The sequence below is a fragment of the Macrobrachium nipponense genome, chromosome 9, assembly GCF_015104395.2.
Source record: "Macrobrachium nipponense isolate FS-2020 chromosome 9, ASM1510439v2, whole genome shotgun sequence".
In the NCBI taxonomy this organism is placed as follows: Eukaryota; Metazoa; Arthropoda; class Malacostraca; order Decapoda; family Palaemonidae; genus Macrobrachium; species Macrobrachium nipponense.
In genome coordinates this window covers 44,891,986-44,911,400 of record NC_061110.1, presented here as the reverse complement: position 1 = coordinate 44,911,400, position 19,415 = coordinate 44,891,986, and the positions used below count along the sequence as shown (strand labels likewise).

The 19,415-nt window shown below is 40.5% G+C and overlaps 1 protein-coding gene across 3 annotated transcripts in view; it reads left to right on the top strand.

The window, feature by feature from the left end:
• LOC135218416 (neurexin-4-like) overlaps positions 1-19,415 on the top strand; it is a 516,193-nt gene that overhangs the window by 194,556 nt on the left and 302,222 nt on the right. For all 3 annotated transcript variants that reach the window (XM_064254722.1, XM_064254720.1, XM_064254721.1), the window contains 4 exons: positions 3,536-3,755; positions 11,048-11,130; positions 13,306-13,465; positions 13,619-13,744. In XM_064254722.1, the coding sequence (XP_064110792.1) occupies positions 3,536-3,755; positions 11,048-11,130; positions 13,306-13,465; positions 13,619-13,744 (589 nt within the window). The remainder of the gene's footprint in view (positions 1-3,535; positions 3,756-11,047; positions 11,131-13,305; positions 13,466-13,618; positions 13,745-19,415) is intronic.

Genomic DNA, 19,415 nt, shown 5'->3' with positions numbered 1-19,415 from the left:
TCTGATTTTCTGCAATACTGGTAAGTGTTAAGGGATCACTGTTGCCTTTAGTGTATTCAGTCGTTTAAATGTGTTATGAGGGTTCAGGTGTTTGGCTTTTGGTGAGGTAATATTTGATGCAAGGTAACCAGATACTTGGCACTTCGTAACAATATACTACTTTAATCTAGGTCAGTGTACAAGTATAATAATACCTCCCTTTACATTATTAGCTCTTTCCATAAATAAAGACTTGAATAAGCCCTTCAAAAGACAACCCAACTGAATAAACATTTTAAAAAACCCAGACACCCCATAAACCCATATAAGCCATTTGATTTTTTTTTACACATTTGAATTGATGCTGATGGGTGTTGTGGATGTGAAGATCATAGACCTGCTAATACAGGAATTAGCAGGTCTATCTTGTTGTTTCTTTCCTCTTGCTCTGCAGCGTTATTTTGTAGTAAGTTTTAAGGAAGACCTTGTAAGATATTTAATTTATTAATTAATGCAGCAATACAGCTAGGAATACTGAAATATTAAAGTACCATATGCACTGCATGTGAATGTTTCAAAAATTGTTCAGTTTAATTTTTTTAGTTGAAAATTTATTACTGTTAACAATACAGTGGAACCTCGACATACGAAAGTCCCAACTTATGAAAAATCCAAGTTATGAAAGCAAAGACAAAGATTTTTTTGCTTCTGTACACGAAAATAATTCAGGTTACGAAAGTGTGTTACTGTAAAGTCCCGAGATTCGCCCAGACCACCAAGAACAATTTTAAAACTCGCACGCCTCTAACTCTGTAGACTCACCACCATCCTTCCACTCTCCCATTGGTTCCTGTTGCTAGTCACTGCTGTAAGATCCTGCTCTCCTATTGGTCAGTATCTATCCCATCATGCCTCTACGTACAGGTGTCCTTTGGCCACTTCGTTACACCAGCGTTATCATACACGCACAGAATTCGTTCGTTCACATATACGATTTTGTTTGTTAACGTAAATTCGTGTTAGTGATTTCACTTTCTACTTTATTATGTTGTGTGAGAACTTAATTAACTTAATTATAGTCTCAAGAAAGTTGCTGAAGTTCACGGAAAGAGAGGATGCTTTCTATGGAGACGAAGATGGAGATAATTAAAAAGTATGAAGCTGGCATGGGGTTGAGTGTGATCGCTAAGGAATACGGCCGAAATCCATTGACGATAGGCACCATCCTTAAGCAGAAGGAAGCCATCAAAGCAGCTACAACTTCCAAGGGTGTGACTATTTTGTCCAACAAGAGGAGCCACGTGCATGATGAGATGGAGAGGCTGCTTCTTGTATGGATAAAAGACAAAGAAATCACTGGCGATACGATAACTGAGACAGCAATCTGCCAGAAGGCCAGCGCTATTTTCTGTGATCTGATTGCTCAGGCTGAAGATGACGGAGGAGAAGGGACATCGACGCCAACCCCAGACTTCAAGGCTTCTCGTGGGTGGTTTGATAAATTCCGTAAACGGACTGGCATCCATTCGCTGGTGTGGCATGGGGGGGCTGTCAGCTCGGACACGAAAGCGGCCAAAGCCTTTATTAAGACGTTCGACGAGATGACGATCAACGAAGGCTACAGTTCTCAGCAAGTCTTCAACTGTGATGAGACTGGCCTTTTTTTGGAAAAAAATGCCTCGGTAGACGTACATCGCGGAGGAAGAGAAGAAGCTACCTGGGCATAAGCCTATGAAAGACAGGCTTACGCTCGCACTATGTTCCAACGCCAGTGGAGATTGTAAAGTCAAGCCCCTACTTGTGTATCATTCGGAGACTCCTCGAGCCTTCAAAGCAAGTCCATGGGGCTGGTCGTCAACGAGGATGACATCAAGGACTTTCTCGAGGAGCACCAAGAGGAGCTTACGACGGATGACCTGAAGGAGTTGGAAGCCATGAAACATTATGTCGTTCAAGAAGAGTTCTCTAGCAGCGGCGAGGAGGAGGACGACCCTATGACAACGGCAGAGATTAAGGATGCTCTAGCTGGTTTTCATAAAGGGCAATCATTTGTAGAAAAGAGACACCCCGAAAAGGCTCACACAGGTCGTATGCTTGCTCAGTTTGATGACGTTTGTCTGAGTCGCTTCAGGAACATTGTCAAAAGCAGGCAGAAGCAGTCTTCCTTGGATAGTTATTTTTTTAAAGAGGCCTTTAGTAGTGGTAAGCAAATAGGAAGATCCAACTGATATGAAAAAACAAAGTTGAAAGTGGTGAAGAAATTGAAAATTTGTAAAAAATGTAAAGTATAAAAAAGTAAAAAAAAGAAAAAAAAGAAATTCAATTTTAAGTTTTTTGTAAAGTTGAGTGTTGATGTTTTCTGCCATTTGTTAATGTGTTTCATAAAGTTTAGTGTTCATGTTTTCTGCCATTTGTCCTCCTCCTTTGTCGCCACTTTCGGAGATCGCCTCACTCGAAAGGTAAGGTTCCACATTTTACTACATATGTACGTACAGTATTTCTTGTACCATGTACACTAATACACTTTATTTACAGGTACATATAGTATATGTAGTTTATGTTAGGTATTGAATGGTTCAAATTGTTGTATTTCATTGTTTATTGGTCAATTTAGCTTTATTATAAAATTTACTGGGGTGTTTTTGTAGGGCTTGGAATGAATTAGGCAATTTACATGTAAAATGTGGTTCAAGATACGAAGAATTCAGGTTTTGAAGGCCACTTCGGAACGGATTAATTTCGTATCCTGAGGCACTACTGTATCTGTTTGAAAATGAGCCTATTTTGTAGGTCCCTATTACTGTTACAGATTTCACTAACACCTGGATGTATAGAATACATACTAGATGATATTGGCATTGTGTGAGTCCATGAAACGAACATATAAAGCTGATGTATAACTAATAAATGGCCGTTTTAACAGTGATGTAAGAATTGCTCAATATATCATTTTGGTCTGCAGGTATTGAAGTTGAATGTATCTTCCTTATCAGAGCATGAATTGACATTGTTGATGGAAAGTTGTTTGTGAATAGCAGCTCATAATTTTGAAGTTTGCTTTAAAAAATGTTTTTATCTAAAAGTGAGCTGCAGAAATTAGACTATTTACATAACTACTTACAAGACAAACAAAAATTGTTTTCTGCTGATAATTGTAAAGGTTTTTCTTATTTGTACAAGCATAGAATATATGATCCTGAATTTTTCTTTTATGAGCAATTCCTTCAGATGAGCTGTATGAGTCAAGAGTTGTGTTATTGTGCTTCGTAGAATAACGTCAATGATAACTATGCACAATCATTTTTTTATGCGTTAAACAACCTACTATTTGTATTAACTAGGTATCTGATATAACTTATAGCAGTGAAAAACATTCTCAAGGTTTGTTTTACAGTTCATTATGATTCTTTTTGTTGCTTGCATGTTTGTATATTAATGATTTGTTCTTTGGTTTGAGATTTACTGTATTGGTTCCAAGATTTTAGTACTTGTTTATAAAATCAGCCTTAAAACTTTGATTTTCAATGTTTTGCAATTACTTCTTGCCCATTTTCAGGTATACCTTCATGAGGGGAAAGTAAAAGTGGATATTTCAGCTCCTCAGACTCAGGGAAAAGTCATATTGGACAATTTTGATACTACTTATAATGATGGGCGCTGGCATCAAGTTATTTTTACCATTGCTGATAATAAGATGGAGCTGACAGTAGATGGTGTCCCGATGAAAACAACACGCATTGTATCCATTATATCAGGAAAATATTTCATTGTTGGAGGTGAGTTAATGGATTAGTATTGTAGATTGTACTGTAGGCTGGTAACAATGTTTATTTGTATTTATCTTTTAGCTGTTTTCTCTTCCAAATGTCCCAGTTCAACTACCACAGGTGTTCCTGTACAAGTTTTCTTATTTATGAGCGAGAATAATCTTATTAGATTTAGGTAATCATTGTGGGTAGGTCAATAGGCACCTTGGTGTGGTTATTTTAAGGGGGACAGTGCTGCCATAAGGCCTGTCATAAAGTGAGCATTGCTATCTTGTTATTGAAGGGATTTACTTAAAATTTTTACCACTTATTAAAAAGCTACAGTAACACTGAAAATATATGCTCAAGGAAATCACATAAATCAGCCTCTAAGTTAATAGATTTTGTAATTAAAAATAAAATTTGATTTTTCGTAAATATGTGTACAATAATATCTAAACTTCCACAATTCAAGTTGCGTGAATTCACAGACACAAGAACTTTACATTGGAGCCTTACTAATTGTCATACACGAGTTTTTCACAGACACGTGAGCATTTGTGAATGCTTCAGAAACCGTGCGAAAGTGTTTGTTTAATTTTTTATGTAATTTATAAGTTTTCAATCATTTATGTGTAAATTAGATACATAATGAAAATGATAACTCTCTCTCTCTCTCTCTCTCTTCTCTCTCTCTCTCTCTCTCTCTCTCTCTCTGCTCTCCTCTCTACTCTCTCTCGTCTCTCTCTCATCTCTCGTCTCTCTCTCTCTCCTCTCATATTCTCTCTCTCTCTCTCTCTCTCTCTCCTCTCTCTCTCTCTCTCTCTCTCTCTCTCTCTCTCTCTCAGATGAGAGAATTTTTATGGTACATGTATGTTTATTAATATTTTCAAATAATAATAAATAATAAGTTGCGCCATGGCAGAGTGGTTTAACTCATCAATGGGCAGGTTAAAAACCGCTTTCCTCATTGTTGATTCCTTGAGAAAGGATCCTTACCACAATTTCTTCAGTCTACTCAGCTGTAAATGAGTCCCTATTCCCGATGGGGTAGGGTCCAGCAATGGGTTAAATAGCAAAGCTCAGCAACGATGGAAAGAAATTAAATATTAAATGACAACGATGTAAATGGAACCACTGGTAATAGAGGGGCTTTTGTCTGGCAGCCAGTTATACAGCCCAATTGATAGGGGGGGACAGTTAGGTACTTGGAGGTCATTATCCAGCAACTGACCACCACAACAGTAACCAGCAACCAGAGACTGAGTGCCTCAGTGGCGTGATTGTTATGGTCTTGGCCTGCCACCTCGGTGGCTGCGAGTTCAGTTCTCGGGCATTCCATTGAGGTGTGAGAGATGTGTATTTCTGGTGATAGAAGTTCACTCATGATGTGGTTCGGAAGTCATTCTTGTTGCTGAATGACCCCTGGTTCCATGTAACGTAAAAACACCATATACACAAACAAACAACCAGAGACTGGAGCCACAGAGTCAAACCAGAAGAAGAAATGGACAAGAGAAGAAAATAAAGAAATATGGAGATGCTACATCAGAAACAACCTGATGGAAAGAGGATACAGAAGAAGGATAGTCAACATCTGGAATGAGAAAAATAACATTCCTCAAACAGAGTAGAGGCTGGTAGACCAAGTAAGAATATAAAGTAAAAGATCTGGCTCTCCACTACTGACAGAAATGAACTGGAAAGAGAAATAACACCCAACAATGAAGGACAAGAAGACTAACTAAGAGATGATACTACAGAAGACAGACAGGAATGATGAACCACCAAAGAACAGCACATGAAGAAACACCAAAGATGTAACAGAGAGCTCTGTCGGAGTGGGTGGAATAGATCAGATAATGGATGAAGCCAATACTTGAAGAACAAAGATCCCCTCCATGAAAGCCTACAACACAAAGAAACTAACAGAGAAAACAAGTGAAGTTAATGAAATACTGAGACTAATACACACCACCAGTATCACAGAAACAAACCACCTGGTATATGCAGGAGCAAGACTAGTAGCAGAACTCATGGGGATACAAACACCATCACAACCAACCAAAGAGAAACCAAACTGTAACTGCCTTGGAAAAGGTGCCTCAAAAAACAAATCATGATGAGAGCTGACTTAAGTAAACTGAAAGAAATGGCAGAAAAAAGGATAAGAAGCCACAAAACTTGGGAGGAACTGAACAAAAAATACAAAGTACAGGAGAAGGGACTAAAATACATAATAGAAGATATAAAATAGAGGCTTAAAGTTAAATCACATAAGATCTCATGCTGCATGAACAGGAATTAAGGAGCAAAGTTCCAAACATATTTATAAATACATTCTCAAAAGATTCGCCTACTGTAGGAATATTACACAACTGAACTCTGGGAATTACTTGAATCGGTTTCCTGGCAATTTGACATTCATGATAGCTTAGAGCATATCTCTTTACATCAATTTTCATTTTAGGTCAAAAGTACGCCCTACTAATACACTTGAAAGTTTTATTCACTCCCAAATGTCCTTGCTCATCATGTGATAACTTCAAAACTACTTCATGAAGCTTCCTAGGAACTACTAATTGTTCTGTGACTTCCCCTTTACTACCTGACTTCGGTCTAACATTACGACACAAAACTTCGTCCTTTAAACAAAAAGTTTCCTTACACACATCATCGAGATCACCATCCAGCTCATATTAAAAAATTCGGGTTAGTGTCTCATCCTCTTTCTGCAACTTGACTAGCTCATCCTTATCCAAAACGTTAGAGCCTAATTCATCACCGTAACTAGTACTAGATACTGGTGCATTTAATACGTTACTCTCGACAGCTACGCCTTCCCCTTGGCTACTACTGTCCACGATAGAGTTCGGTCTCTCAGCCACAGTCATGCCAAGATCAACCTCTCTACCTCTTATCACACTCGTTCGAATCCACGAACAAATTATGATCGTAGTCTATGTCTGTATCTAACCCGACCTAGTTACTACCATTTCAGGCACTGGAATATTCCTCACAACAGGATTCACATTCTTGGATAAAGCTAAGTCTTTACCGACAATAATGTCAACGCCTTCAACGGGCAAACTGTCCACAACTGCAAGTTTTACTTCTCCTGACACTACCTGACTTTCTAAGTTCAATTTCAACAAAGGACAAAGAACACAAGTGTTAGGAAATCCACCTAACATAACTTTCTCTTCCATATTGATTTCTGCCCTGTTCGGCACACACACTCTTCGAATCAGTGAGGCAGCAGCCCCTGTGTCTCGAAGCAAGACCACTTCTCTCGAATCTACTCCTCCAAGAGATGAAACTACGCCTTCCGACAGAAATTCACCAAAAACTTTCCTAGTTTCTCTCATCACATCATTCCTACTTGGCGAAAGGTTAACTAGAGACACTGGTTTCTTACCGTCCTTCCTTTCTACTGCACAATTCCTCGCTAAATGCCCTTTCCCATTACATCGGAAACAAGTTAATTCTGAGCCACTAGATGCCATTCTACTCTTACAAACCTTAGACGTATGACCAGGTTTTCCACATGTATAACAGGAATAGTCACTTCTACTCACATTGCTATTACTAGGACTGAAACCTTTACTGCTTTGTACTCTACCAGACGAAGGATCGTTTCGTTTCTTACTAACACTCAAATTATGAGTTAGACTATATTCGTCAGCTAGCCTAGTTGCTCCTGCAAAAGATACTTCTCGCTTATCCTCTATATAAAGTTTAATCTCAGGGGATACGTTATCTTTGAAGTTTTCTAACAACACTAAGTTCTTCAAACTATCAAAATCATCAACTTTAGCAGAAGTTAACCAATCAAAAAACAGCCTTTCTAACTTCTTACCGTATTCTACATACGTAATATTTTCGTCCTTTCTCAAATTTCTAAATTTCTTACGGTATGCCTCTGGTACTAGCCTATACGCGCTAAGAACGGTTTCTTTCACGATATCGTAATTATCCCATTCCTCCTTAGACATGCAACTATACACAGTAAGCACCCTACCACTCAAAACTGACTGCAAATATAAAGTCCACGTTTCTTTAGGAGAACCTACTCGTTCCATTAACTTCTCAAAACACATGAAATATGTCGTAACATCTTCCTCATCAAACTTTGGCACTAATTTTAGCACTGCACTCATGCGTAACGTATCAGCTTCGTTTCCGTTCTCGCCTGACCGACTGTTATGAGTACTTTCCCTTAACCGAGCAATTTCCAACTCATGCATACGCTCTTTCTCTCTCTCTTCCTGTTCATGCATTCATACTTTTTCTATTTCTTCCTGCTGCATTACCAACATTTCTCTCTTTTGCTGCATTTTCAATACTTCTCTCTCTTGTTGCATCTTCATTTCTTCTCTCTCTTTCTCTTGCTGCATTATCATTGCTTATCTCTCTTTCTCTTGCTGCATTTTCATTACTTCTCTCTCAGCCGCTCTTTCATCTCTCTCATACTTCTCTCTTTCTTTCTTCTCCACATACTCATGGAGATCATTCCCCTCCAGACCTAGTAGCTTACCTGACTACAAACTCTTTCACCATCTCACTCATTCTGATTTTATATTTTCCCTGTTTCAAACTGTTAAAGTGTTGATAGCCTAGGCAAGGTCGCCACAAATGTTACGGACCCTGAGATCTCAGAGACAATGTTACGGTGTCGAAATATCCTGGTTAAAGGTCGACACAATGTTACGGCCTCTGAGAGAGGTCCGCTTCAGGTTCGATATGAAATAAATAAAAAAAAAATATATCAACACAAACAGTTGAAACTGGGGATACAAATATAGAAAGAAACACTAACACAACAGAGGTTTATTTACAAGCTTACTAACAAAGGTAAATGCAGAATGGTATCTCCTGTTTACATAAAAAGATAGAATCTTACACTGCATGAACTGGGGGAACAGTGAAGCAATTCAAATACTTGCTAATCGATTTGGCAATTCGACGCGCTGGCTTCATAAAAGTAGAGCAGCAATTGCAGTCGTCCTCTTGACTCCGTATTGCAGAAACTAGTCTACTTGAAAAACCGAAAATCCCCAAAACCTGTAGCAGAACCTTTTCTTCTCTGAAGTCTGCTCGACGTCGAGATAACACGAGATAATTCGTCCACTCCTGAAGACGACTAGACCAATATCCAACCAACTCCTGAACAACTCTTCTTTTGATTGATACTTCGTCGGTTCCTTCGTCTCTAGCCTCTCTCTGACGATCACTCCTGCTGATCTCTCACTGATAATCTGATCTGTAGCTCTTACTAACTGGTGATCTCTCTCTTTTACGATTTCTTCCTTCTACGATCACTGCTCTCCAAAGTTCATTTGTCGTATTTATACGGCACTCTGGGGGCGGAGCCTACGGCGAACGTCACAGACTCCAGGGATTTCTAGAATTTCTTAAATGAATCTAGACGAGGTATTGCTTCAGAAATTGGGGCGTTTCTCACGTCCCGACGAGATCCACAACACTCCTGCCGATTCTAGAACAGCTGCGAGCATAGATGCCTCCAACAGTGGCTCGAAAGCCTCCTTGCTGCCGAACTTCTCAAAAATGCGTTCTCCTTTCCTTTATCATCCTTTGCTATGAAGCAATTACCATCACACCTATACAGGCGGCCCCCGGGTTACGACGGGGGTTCCGTTCTTGAGACGCATCGTAAGCCGAAAATCGTCGTAAGCCGGAACATCGTCAAAAATCCTAAGAAAACCTTACTTTTAATGCTTTGGGTGCATTGAAAACTATGTAAACTGCATTCTTATGGCATTTTTCATCAAAAAAAACCTTCAAATATTGATTATTTTGCATTTTTGGTGTCATATTTCATCTCCCAGATGAGCGTTCTAGGCGTCGTAACCCTGGAACATCCATCGTAACCCTGGAACATGTGTCGTAACCCTGGAAATAACGTCTTATTGACAAGCGTCGTAACCTCTGAATGTCGTAAGCCGACACTGTCGTAACCCGGGGACTGCCTGTACATAGATGGTCTTCTAATTTAGCAGTTGTCTTTTACTACAGATAGATAAATTCATGGAAATAGCCATCTTTTTTTTACTTCGTTTTATATAACTTACACTCTGAAATATGCAGTGTTTGATTGACCCCTGAACAATGACAATGCACTTACATAATATTTTCCGATCACAATACATAATACTTGTTCATTATCATAAGATACCCTTTCTCTTTTTCAAGATCCAGATTTTACTCTATCTGTGATGTGTTCTTGATTTTCATTCTTCCTGTACCATTACTGAGCATTTAGTGTGCATTTCTCTCAAAGAAGTGGATGTATGTCTTGTTTACTATTATAATGAAATTTTAGTTATTAAATGCCCCAAGCATTTGCAGAAAAAATTCTTACTTTTGCCATTTCATCATCTTTCTCAATCAAAATGAATAATGAAGAAACGAGTAGCCATAATTGTGAAGCCTTTATGAATTCAGGAAAAGGAAATAATAACCAATTGTTTTGAGATTCTGAGGACTTAAGATTCTTTGCAGCATCCCTTTGGACCCTAACTGCGTTCTCGTTCATTCCTTTCACTGTACCTCCTTTCATATTGTCTTGTTTCCATCTTACTTTCCACTTTCTCTTAGCAGTTGATTTATGGAGCAACTGCAGGGTTTTCCTCCTGTACACATTTCAAACCTTTTTACAGACTGTCAATTTCCTTTTTTTGTGCTGAATGACCTCACAGGTCCCAGCACTTGGCATTTGGCCTAAATCCAATCTATTCTGTTCTTAGATTCCATGGAAAGATAGTTAAAAAAGTTGTCATTATTTTCTGCCATTCACATTGCAATAGTATTGCAAATTGACAAATGAGGAAATATAAACCCAAAGCTGTTATGGACCAAAACAATGCAATGGTTAAATGTCATATAATTGTGAGAATGTGATAGTAGTGCTGCATCTTTATAATTTTGCATAATTCTGAAACTACTAGTGTGATAGTTGATTATTTTTCCATGAGTCTAAGTTAACTTGGGAATGTAAAGATCATAAAAAAATCTAATAATGCGGTATTTTTCAAAGTACGTATACGTAAAAAATTTTTTGCACTTCTTATTGTCCTTAGGAGAATATGAAAATTAAGATACTGCATTTTTTAACATTTACAGAGAAAGGCAAAAGGAGCGGTGTTAATTGGGTTAATCTCGCAAAGATACAGTTGTAAGAAAGCCAATCCAATCATGTAGCTTTGGTTACCCTTATTTACTTATTTTAGCTTTTCGTTTCTAATAGTTTCAGTTTGAAAAACTTCATGCTATTATCTTCAGTATTTTGTTTCTTATTTCAGGTGGTGTGTATGGTTCTGTAGGTTTCTTAGGTTGCATGAGAAGAATTTCTGTTATTGGATTCAAACAAAAACCTAAGGATGAGGTAAGCTATGTACATTTATTCTCAGCATGCGATTTTTATTTTATAGTTCTACTGGGAGCTTGTTTGAGATGTACAAGAAATTCCATTTGCAACATCTTGTTTGATTGAGACTTTAATAAGACTCTGTGCACATGTCCAGACTATCTGATGGTGCTGCACATTGTCCCTCTTTTCATATTGTGATTGTGGTTTCAGTAGCTGCTCCATGTTTGTCCATTTTCACTAGTTGTGATGATTTTTGTTGTGATCACACTTCTTCATACAAGTAGACCTTCACTAATTTGCCTATCTGTGATCTGTTTCATTTATTATTTTGGCAACTTTTCCCAGGCCACCATACTGTTTATTGGATGCACTAGAGCTATGTTCCAGCTTTGAGTAATAATAATAATAATAGTAATAATAATAATAATATTTCATATTTGATTTACTCTAATTTAACCTGTTATGGTCCTAGTATAAAGAAATTGCTGCTTCAGTTCTGTAAGGGGGCCGGGTGTTTGCTAGGATACACATCAATACAGTGGGTTATAATTTATGCCTCAAAATGATCATGGCTTCAATACAACTTATATTCATACTTGATATTAAAAAATATAACATATTTCTGCTTTACATTAAAAGAAGAATAAAAGAAAAGTAATGATTTGGGATTTAGCCTAGTCTTAAAAAGTGTGACCAAATCTCCTTAAGTGTCTTCAGGATGTTTCACTCTGGGATATGACCCTCAATACAGTGTCATTGGTGGCTCTGGGCTAATTTCATCGTACAGTGGAACCTTGTTTTTCGTACATAATCCGTTCCAGAACCTCCCATGAACTCTAAAACATATGAGAACCGAAACAATAATTCCCATAAGGAATAATGTAAATACAATTAATGCATTGCAGATCCCCAAAAATATTTTTTAAAAATACATTTTATAGAGAATACAGTTTTACATACAGAAAAATATGAGAAATAAATATAAATGAATAAAATTAAATTAATAATGAACATTTACCCATCACTCTTACCTTTATGGAACACACTTGTTAGTGTGTGGAAGATAGGGAGAAGGAGGAGGAGGAGGAGGAGAGGTTATTGTTTGGAAGGGGAACCCCCCCTCCAGAAGGATTTCAGATATCAAGGACCTTGTTACTTGCACTAGGACCAGCTTGAGAGTCACTGGACCCCTGTCGCACAACAAAACTGTCCAAAACTGTCCACTTTGCAAACATGAAGTAGGCACATTATGTATGCCCACTCCCTTTCTGAATTTTTCAAACTCTGCTGGCCTTAAATTCACTAACAGCAGCACTTGTAGGCATTTTCTTACTGTGATCGACATGCTTCACCCTCCAACACTTTACTAAGAGTTCTTTCTTAAATTCTATAATGCATCTTGCTATTTTTACAGAAGGACTGGCACTTAGAACTTTCTGTGTCCCCATGATGGCTTATTTAGCAGTTGCACTAAATAAAAAAGCTCAAAAAACAACAAACACAAAAGCAGAATGGGTCACGAGAGAACATGGAATGCCTTGTTTGGGTGCTCAGTATAAAGCCTAGTCATGTGGTAGGCCCCGGAAGGAGCGTCTCAGAGTGTACAAAATCCGAGGAAAATTACTAAACCTGACACAAAGTTTTGTCAGAAAAATTCTATGAAAACCGAATCATACGAAAACCAGGGCGTACAAAAAGCTAGGTTCCACTACTGGCAGTCCCTGGTTATTAGTGGATTCGGTTAATGGCGATCTGGTTTTATGGTGCCTGTCTAACACTGTAAAATCAGTGATTTATAGCACTATAACAGACTGAGTTTTGGTTATCGGCACCATAAGATGCCGATAGTCGAGTTATGCATCATGAACCGCAGTTTTGGTTAATGGCGGTTTTTGCTTAGGAGTACCCCCTGATAACCGGGGACTGCCTGTATGGGTAATATACATGTCATGTCTGGCATCACAACACATTCAAGGAATTGGTATCCATCACTTTGTTCTAAGTCTAGATTTGACAGTTAATGTAATTGGAATTTCTTGAAGGGAATAAGGCAAATTGCTATTAATTGGTTTGCCTTGAAAAAATCTTCTTCTTGTTATACAAAAACCATTATGAAATTACTGTTTTTGTTAACAGATACACCATGTAATGTATAATTTATGCAAGTGAATTTAATTATTTTAATTTTAGGAAGTCAGTGATCTTAAAGGTGTTGTGTTAGCTGCTTGCCAAATTATCGACCGATGCAATCCTAACCCTTGTGAGCATGGAGGTCGTTGTAAGCAAAACTCAGAAGAATTTTTTTGTGATTGCTCTGGCACAGGGTATTCGGGAGCTGTTTGTCACACATGTAAGTTTTCCTAGATACCATTATATTTCAGGCTGATTTCTTGCTTATGATGCACTATATTGCATATCATAATTTTGTTAATTTTGGTCTGTGAAATTTATTCTCGTATATGACCTAAATAGTTAATTGATTTTATTTCTTCCTTTTATGAAGCTTTGAATCCAGTATCGTGCGCTGCCTATGGCAAACAGAACCCAGGCTCAAAACGTGCTGAAGTTTACATTGATATTGATGGCTCTGGACCTCTAGCACCTTTCCCAGTTACCTGTGAATTTTATAGTAAGTTACATGTTAGTTTTATTTTAAGTTGTATTTGTACAGTTTGTAAAACTTGCAATGTTTTAATTTTCTTCATATGAATTTGTAAGAACATAATTCTTAGACAGACCTATTTTCCGTAAATACTGTATTGGTACAGTATTAATTTTGCAGTATTCTTAAAAAATGTTACCAATAAAGATTCCTCAGTGTTTGTAGTGATATGAAAAATCTTTTTGTTGCATCTTAATTATGCACATATTATTGTTGGCTTTGAAAGAGGGCATAGCATATTGAGTCATAAGGAGCTCAAGGTTGCTAAATACAAGTTGCAAGTGTTCTTTTCTCAAAATATGCAGAATAGAACAAATGGAGAAGAGCAGGAGGATACGCTCTGTTTTGAGATGGAAGAGTAGACTTATGATCTGGAAATTTGTGTGGCTGGTTATGATTTTGGTAGTGCTGTTGAGGCTTTAGATGGGACTACGTAGGAAGCTTTTATTAATATAATTAATGAATCTGTAATCTATAAAATACAGAGGTTAATAGTTGATAGGTTAGGTACAGTAGTGATTACAGACATGGAATGTCAAGTGATCCTTGTGGTATAGTGTTTTAATCCCAATGTTATTTATATACCCATGTAGTTTGGCTTTAAAAACAGGCTGGATGCATATGCAGATGATTCTGTCATTTAATGCAGTCTCATTTTTTATACCTGCAGTTGCTGGTCCTTTCAACAGAGATTTAGGGAAAATCAGTGTTCAGTGCGAATCATTTGGAATAAGGTTGAACCTTATAAAAAAAAATGTACAATGTTTAGTTGGTCCATGGCATTGGCTCCACTACCTAGATCTCTCATTGAGACGGTTTCTTTAATTATATATGTGCCCGGGAACTCCAGGTTTCCCGTGTTCTCGTTTTTTGGCTTTTTAGCAATGGATCCTCACATCACTTGTAGTAGATGTTGTTCTAACGTTTGCACAATAACGAATCCTTGCACGGAATGCCGTGTGTGGCCTAGAGAGCAGTGGAAGTTATTTTATAGCAAGAGGGAGCATCGTAGAGTTTCTACTCTTCCTTCGTGGGAGGGATTTTCTTCTCCTCTTCTCAGTGCTTCGGCTCCTGCCACTGTCACACTCCATTGTAGTGTTGTGCCTTTGTCCCCTTCCTTTTCTTCCGTCGATTCATCGTTGGAAGTATCGGGAGGCTCTCAGGCTGATTTATTATGTAATGTCTACCCCTCTTCATTAATGCCCGAGAGGGAGGAGGTTTTTTTCATCAGTTTCTTTAATTTCAGATTTGGAGGCGTCCAAAATGGCGGTGCTCTGTGGGACGCTTGGGTTACGGGGACCACCCTCCTTGGAGGGATGCTCGCCACTCCCTCCTCACGCTGTCCAGCCCCCCCCCCCCCCCCCCACCCCCCCCCCCCCCCCCCCCCCCCCCCCCCCCCCCCCCCCCCCCCCCCCCCCCCCCCCCCCCACCTCCTGGCCTCGTCTTCATTGGTAGATGAGATCAGCCATATTGTATTGCTCCGCCAGTGACGATTGCTGCTTCTTCGAGTCAGAGAGAAGCCGTGGCATCAACCCCACTGGTGACATCACAGGGTCAGCCATTTTTTATCCCTCCGCCATTGGTGTCTGCTTCCCTTTCGGATCGAGGGGAAGCTGTGACTTCATCGCTGCTTATGACGTCACTTTCATCTATGACGTCACTCCCAGTTGCCTCCGCTGCGCTGCCTAGCTCATCTGTGTTGTCATTGTTTGCTGCCGTGACGTCGTCTCTGCCATCCAGATCGCTGCATCTCCCTTCCATGTCGTCGGCCCCTTCTCTTGCTGATCTGTCTGAGGCTTTATGCCAGGCGGTTCTGAAGAGATTGGACTCTGTTTTAGAAGATAGGTTTGCTGCCATGTTGGCTGGGAGGACTGGAAGCAAGTGTGTTGTGTTGCCCCTGCCTCCTGCGAAGAGATTGTATAAGGAGCCAGTGCTGTCTTCCACTCCTTCTCCCCCATCTCCACCATGTCAGCGTATCAAGCATTGGAAGGCTAAGAACTGCCCTTCTTCATCTGCGAGTGAGGAGCGGCACGCCCATGTTCCTGCGAGTGTTGGTGTTTCTTCCCCTGTATGATCTGCAGTGGTTACTTTGTCCTCTGCATCGAGTTGCTAGTGTGTTGCAACCTCCCACGTTCGTGCACAAGTTGCAGGTGCTTCTGCTTCTTCTCCAGGGCCTATTCGTCGCCATGAGGATTCTCGTTCTATTTCGAGTGTTCGAGACACTTCACCTATGCCTGTACGTGCGTCCACCTCGCAAGTGCCCGTTTGCGGCCATGTTAGAGAGTCATCTGTTGGGAGAGTGCGTACTGATGTCCCTACTGTTGTGGTTGGTTCGTTGCAGGAGTTGGCGCTTGGATCCTGCCCAGACAGGTTGGTTGGTGTTTTGGGGTGTTTGGCTGCTGGCTGCTGGCTCTTCTGTAAGTTTACACAAGGAAGGTGCTTTAGATAAGCCTGCACATTCTTCTCATCATCGGTCTCCATTGCTGGAGCAGGAGGAGGGAGACACGCAGGATTTTTGTCTTCCTTTACTGAAGTTGTCGATCTCGTTCGTGGGTTCAACAATATGGAGAGTAGGACTCGGGCTCGGCTGTCTTTCACTCCTTCCTGCTTGGAAGCCTTGCTGGGAGCTACGCAAGATCCCAAGTCATTGTTTCAACTTCCCTTGTCGGGGCATGTCCAGTTAGCCTTACATAAAGTACATGCCTTTGTTTTAGATTGGGATGGATCGCTTTGCTCTAGGGGCTCTGCCAAGTTGCTTCCCCTGCCTTTCACGAGGCATAGGAAGTACTGTGCTACAAATTCTGCATACCTGATGTCACATCATCTTAACACGGACGCCATTCGTCTGAAGGCGGGGTTGACTTTGGAGCAGGTGAGGTCTGTGGCTCCATCCTTGTCTCCGCAGGATACCTCAGCTTTGGAATCTACAGCAGCCTCCATGTTGCAGGCGGTTTCTGGGCTGGATATCTGGTCTATGGTCATTGCCAAGATAGCTTCTGACAGGTCCCCAGAAAGGTTGGTGAGTGTGTCCTATCTTGCCAGTTTGTTGCAGTCCGGAGGCAAGGCGTTTTTGTGTATGGCTCACCTCAGTGTTAATTTATGGGCTAACCTTCTCCTGATTAGAAGAGACGTGCCTTTATCCAGGATGGAAAGATCAGTCGACCCTGAGTCCTTGCTGGCATTGAGGAATGGGGATCTTTTGGAATTTCAATTTTTGTTTCCTTGGACTGAGCTGGAGGATGTGATAGACCGGCGCCAGGCTGACACGGAAGACAGATGAGTGTACCAGGCTGTGTCTTAAGTCGGAGTCTCATTCTGGAGATGTCTGGCTCCTCCTCCTCCCCCTGCCCAGCAGCGGTCATGAAGGTCATTGCCTGGTAGGCTGTCAAGGAGTTTGGTTTCAGCAGAGCCTCCCCGTTCGTTTCAGCAGAGCCTCCCCGTTCGTTCCAGCTTCTCTCTCAGAGACAAGGTCTTCGAGTTCAAAGTCCTGTGCTCAGCCTCTCAAGTGTTCACAAGGGTCTTCTCTCTCATCTCAGGTTGGGCCCATCTTGGCAGGTTCCAGAGAGAAGCTGCTGCAGGACAGAGATCATCTGCTTTGGTTTTGTCTGGAACTGGGCGTCGTGGTCAACCAAGAGAAGTCAAACCTTGTACCCAGTCAAACGATTTTTCTCCTGGCCTTGGTATGGGGAAGCTGCAAGGTCTGAGCTATGATGTGAAGCACACTAGGGGTTGGGGGTCAGTGTCCTTCGAATTTGTTCCGGAATTTGTGGCTAAGACCCAGAATCCCTCGGTGCGGGACGATAGATTCACCTCCTTTTCCATTCCATCACTAAATGACTTTGTGGGCAGTGATGCTCAAGAGCTTTTGTCGTGTCCTGTCAGGGCTCTGCGTTGCTATCTTAAAAGGACATGGCACCTTAGACCTGGCTGTCATAGGCTTTTTTATAGCATGGGGTGTACAGAGAAAGAAGTGTTGAAAAATACACTCTCTTTTTGGATATGGGAAGCCATCAGATAGGCATACTCTACTCTTGATGATTCCGCCACCACATCTGTGCAGGCTAGAGCACATGACATTAGGGATACTGGTCCCTCTCTGGCTTTCAAAAAAAAACTTGGCTGTACATAGTGCTATGCACTGGTACTTGGTTACACCAGTCCACGTTCACCTCCTATCTTAAGGATTTTGCCCACAGATCAATGGACACGTTTTCCCTGGGTCCTGTGGTGGCTGCTCAATGGATTTGGTAACTCATCATTGCCCTCAACAGGGTACATTTGTATCGTACCTAAGATGATTGTGTGAATGAGAGAATGAGTGAGTTGGCTGGTCTCTTTCTTTCTCTTGTACCTTTCCTTCTTCCTTCGTGTGGGTTGAGGAGTAGACACTTCATTTGCTGGACTGGTCTGATACAGGTGAGTAAGGTAGTCATACTGATAGTTTGGTCACTTGGTATGCAAATAACCAACCCCCTATTCGGTAGCATATGCTCTGCTCCTTGGCAAAGGTGTGTTTGGAGTGGTAACTAACCCTGGTGTGTTGGTTTGTTATTGGATAGTCAAAGTTTCTCTTTGGTTTCCTGTACAATGATTCTCCCATGTATCATTGTACGTCACTCAGTGTCTGAGTGGTTGGATATCATTGTACGTCGCTCAGTGTCTGAGTGGTTGGATATCAGTGTATCTAGCTTCTCACGGGCATCAGTCCCTCTCCGGAAGATATTTCTTCTGGAGCTGGACTGGTGGGTAGGCCCCCAGCTGGTTTAGGATGTCTGTACCTAACCTCCAATTGTATAAGTCTAACCTGTTGTTAAGACCGAAGGTTTGTTCGCATATGAACGAATGACAAATTTTCTAAGACAATTTATATTTTTCATAGCTACAAACCTGAGGTCTTAACGTTGTACTGCCCACCTCTAGCTGCCCCTTTGTCTTGCTAAAGACATCCTGAGTTGGGAAAGACAATGCTGTGGTGTGGGTGCGTGGTCCTTGACCACTTTTCACCCAATATATGCATGCGTTGCCAGATCTCACAAGATTCCTTGCTTTCATCTGCGATTTAACTGGATCCAGCTAGGCGCTAGAAATTATCCTATTGTTAAGACCTCAGGTTTGTAGCCGTGAAAAATACAAATTTTCATAAAAAATTTGTCATTTTTAAAAAAAAATTTATAGCGACGCTTGGTCTTGTAGCATTGTGTTTTCCTTATAATAATAATAATAATCATCATCATCATCATCATCTTCATCTTCATCATTTTCATCATCATCATTTTCATCATCATCGACGGAAATAACATCTCTCCCATATGTAGGAAGTGCAATACAAAAAATGAAACCATAAACCACATACCAAGCGAATACCCGGCACTTGCACAGAACCCGTACAAAAATAGGCATGATTCAGTGGCAAAAGCCCTCCACTGGAGCCTGTGCAAGAAATATCAGCTACCTTGCAGTAATATGTGGTACGAGCACCAACCTGAGGGAGTGATAGAAAACGATCAGGCAAAGATCCTCTGGGACTGTGGTATCAGAACAGATAGGGTGATACGTGCAAATAGACCAGACATGACGTTGACTGACAAAGTCAAGAAGAAAGTATCACTCATTGATGTCGCAATACCATGGGACACCA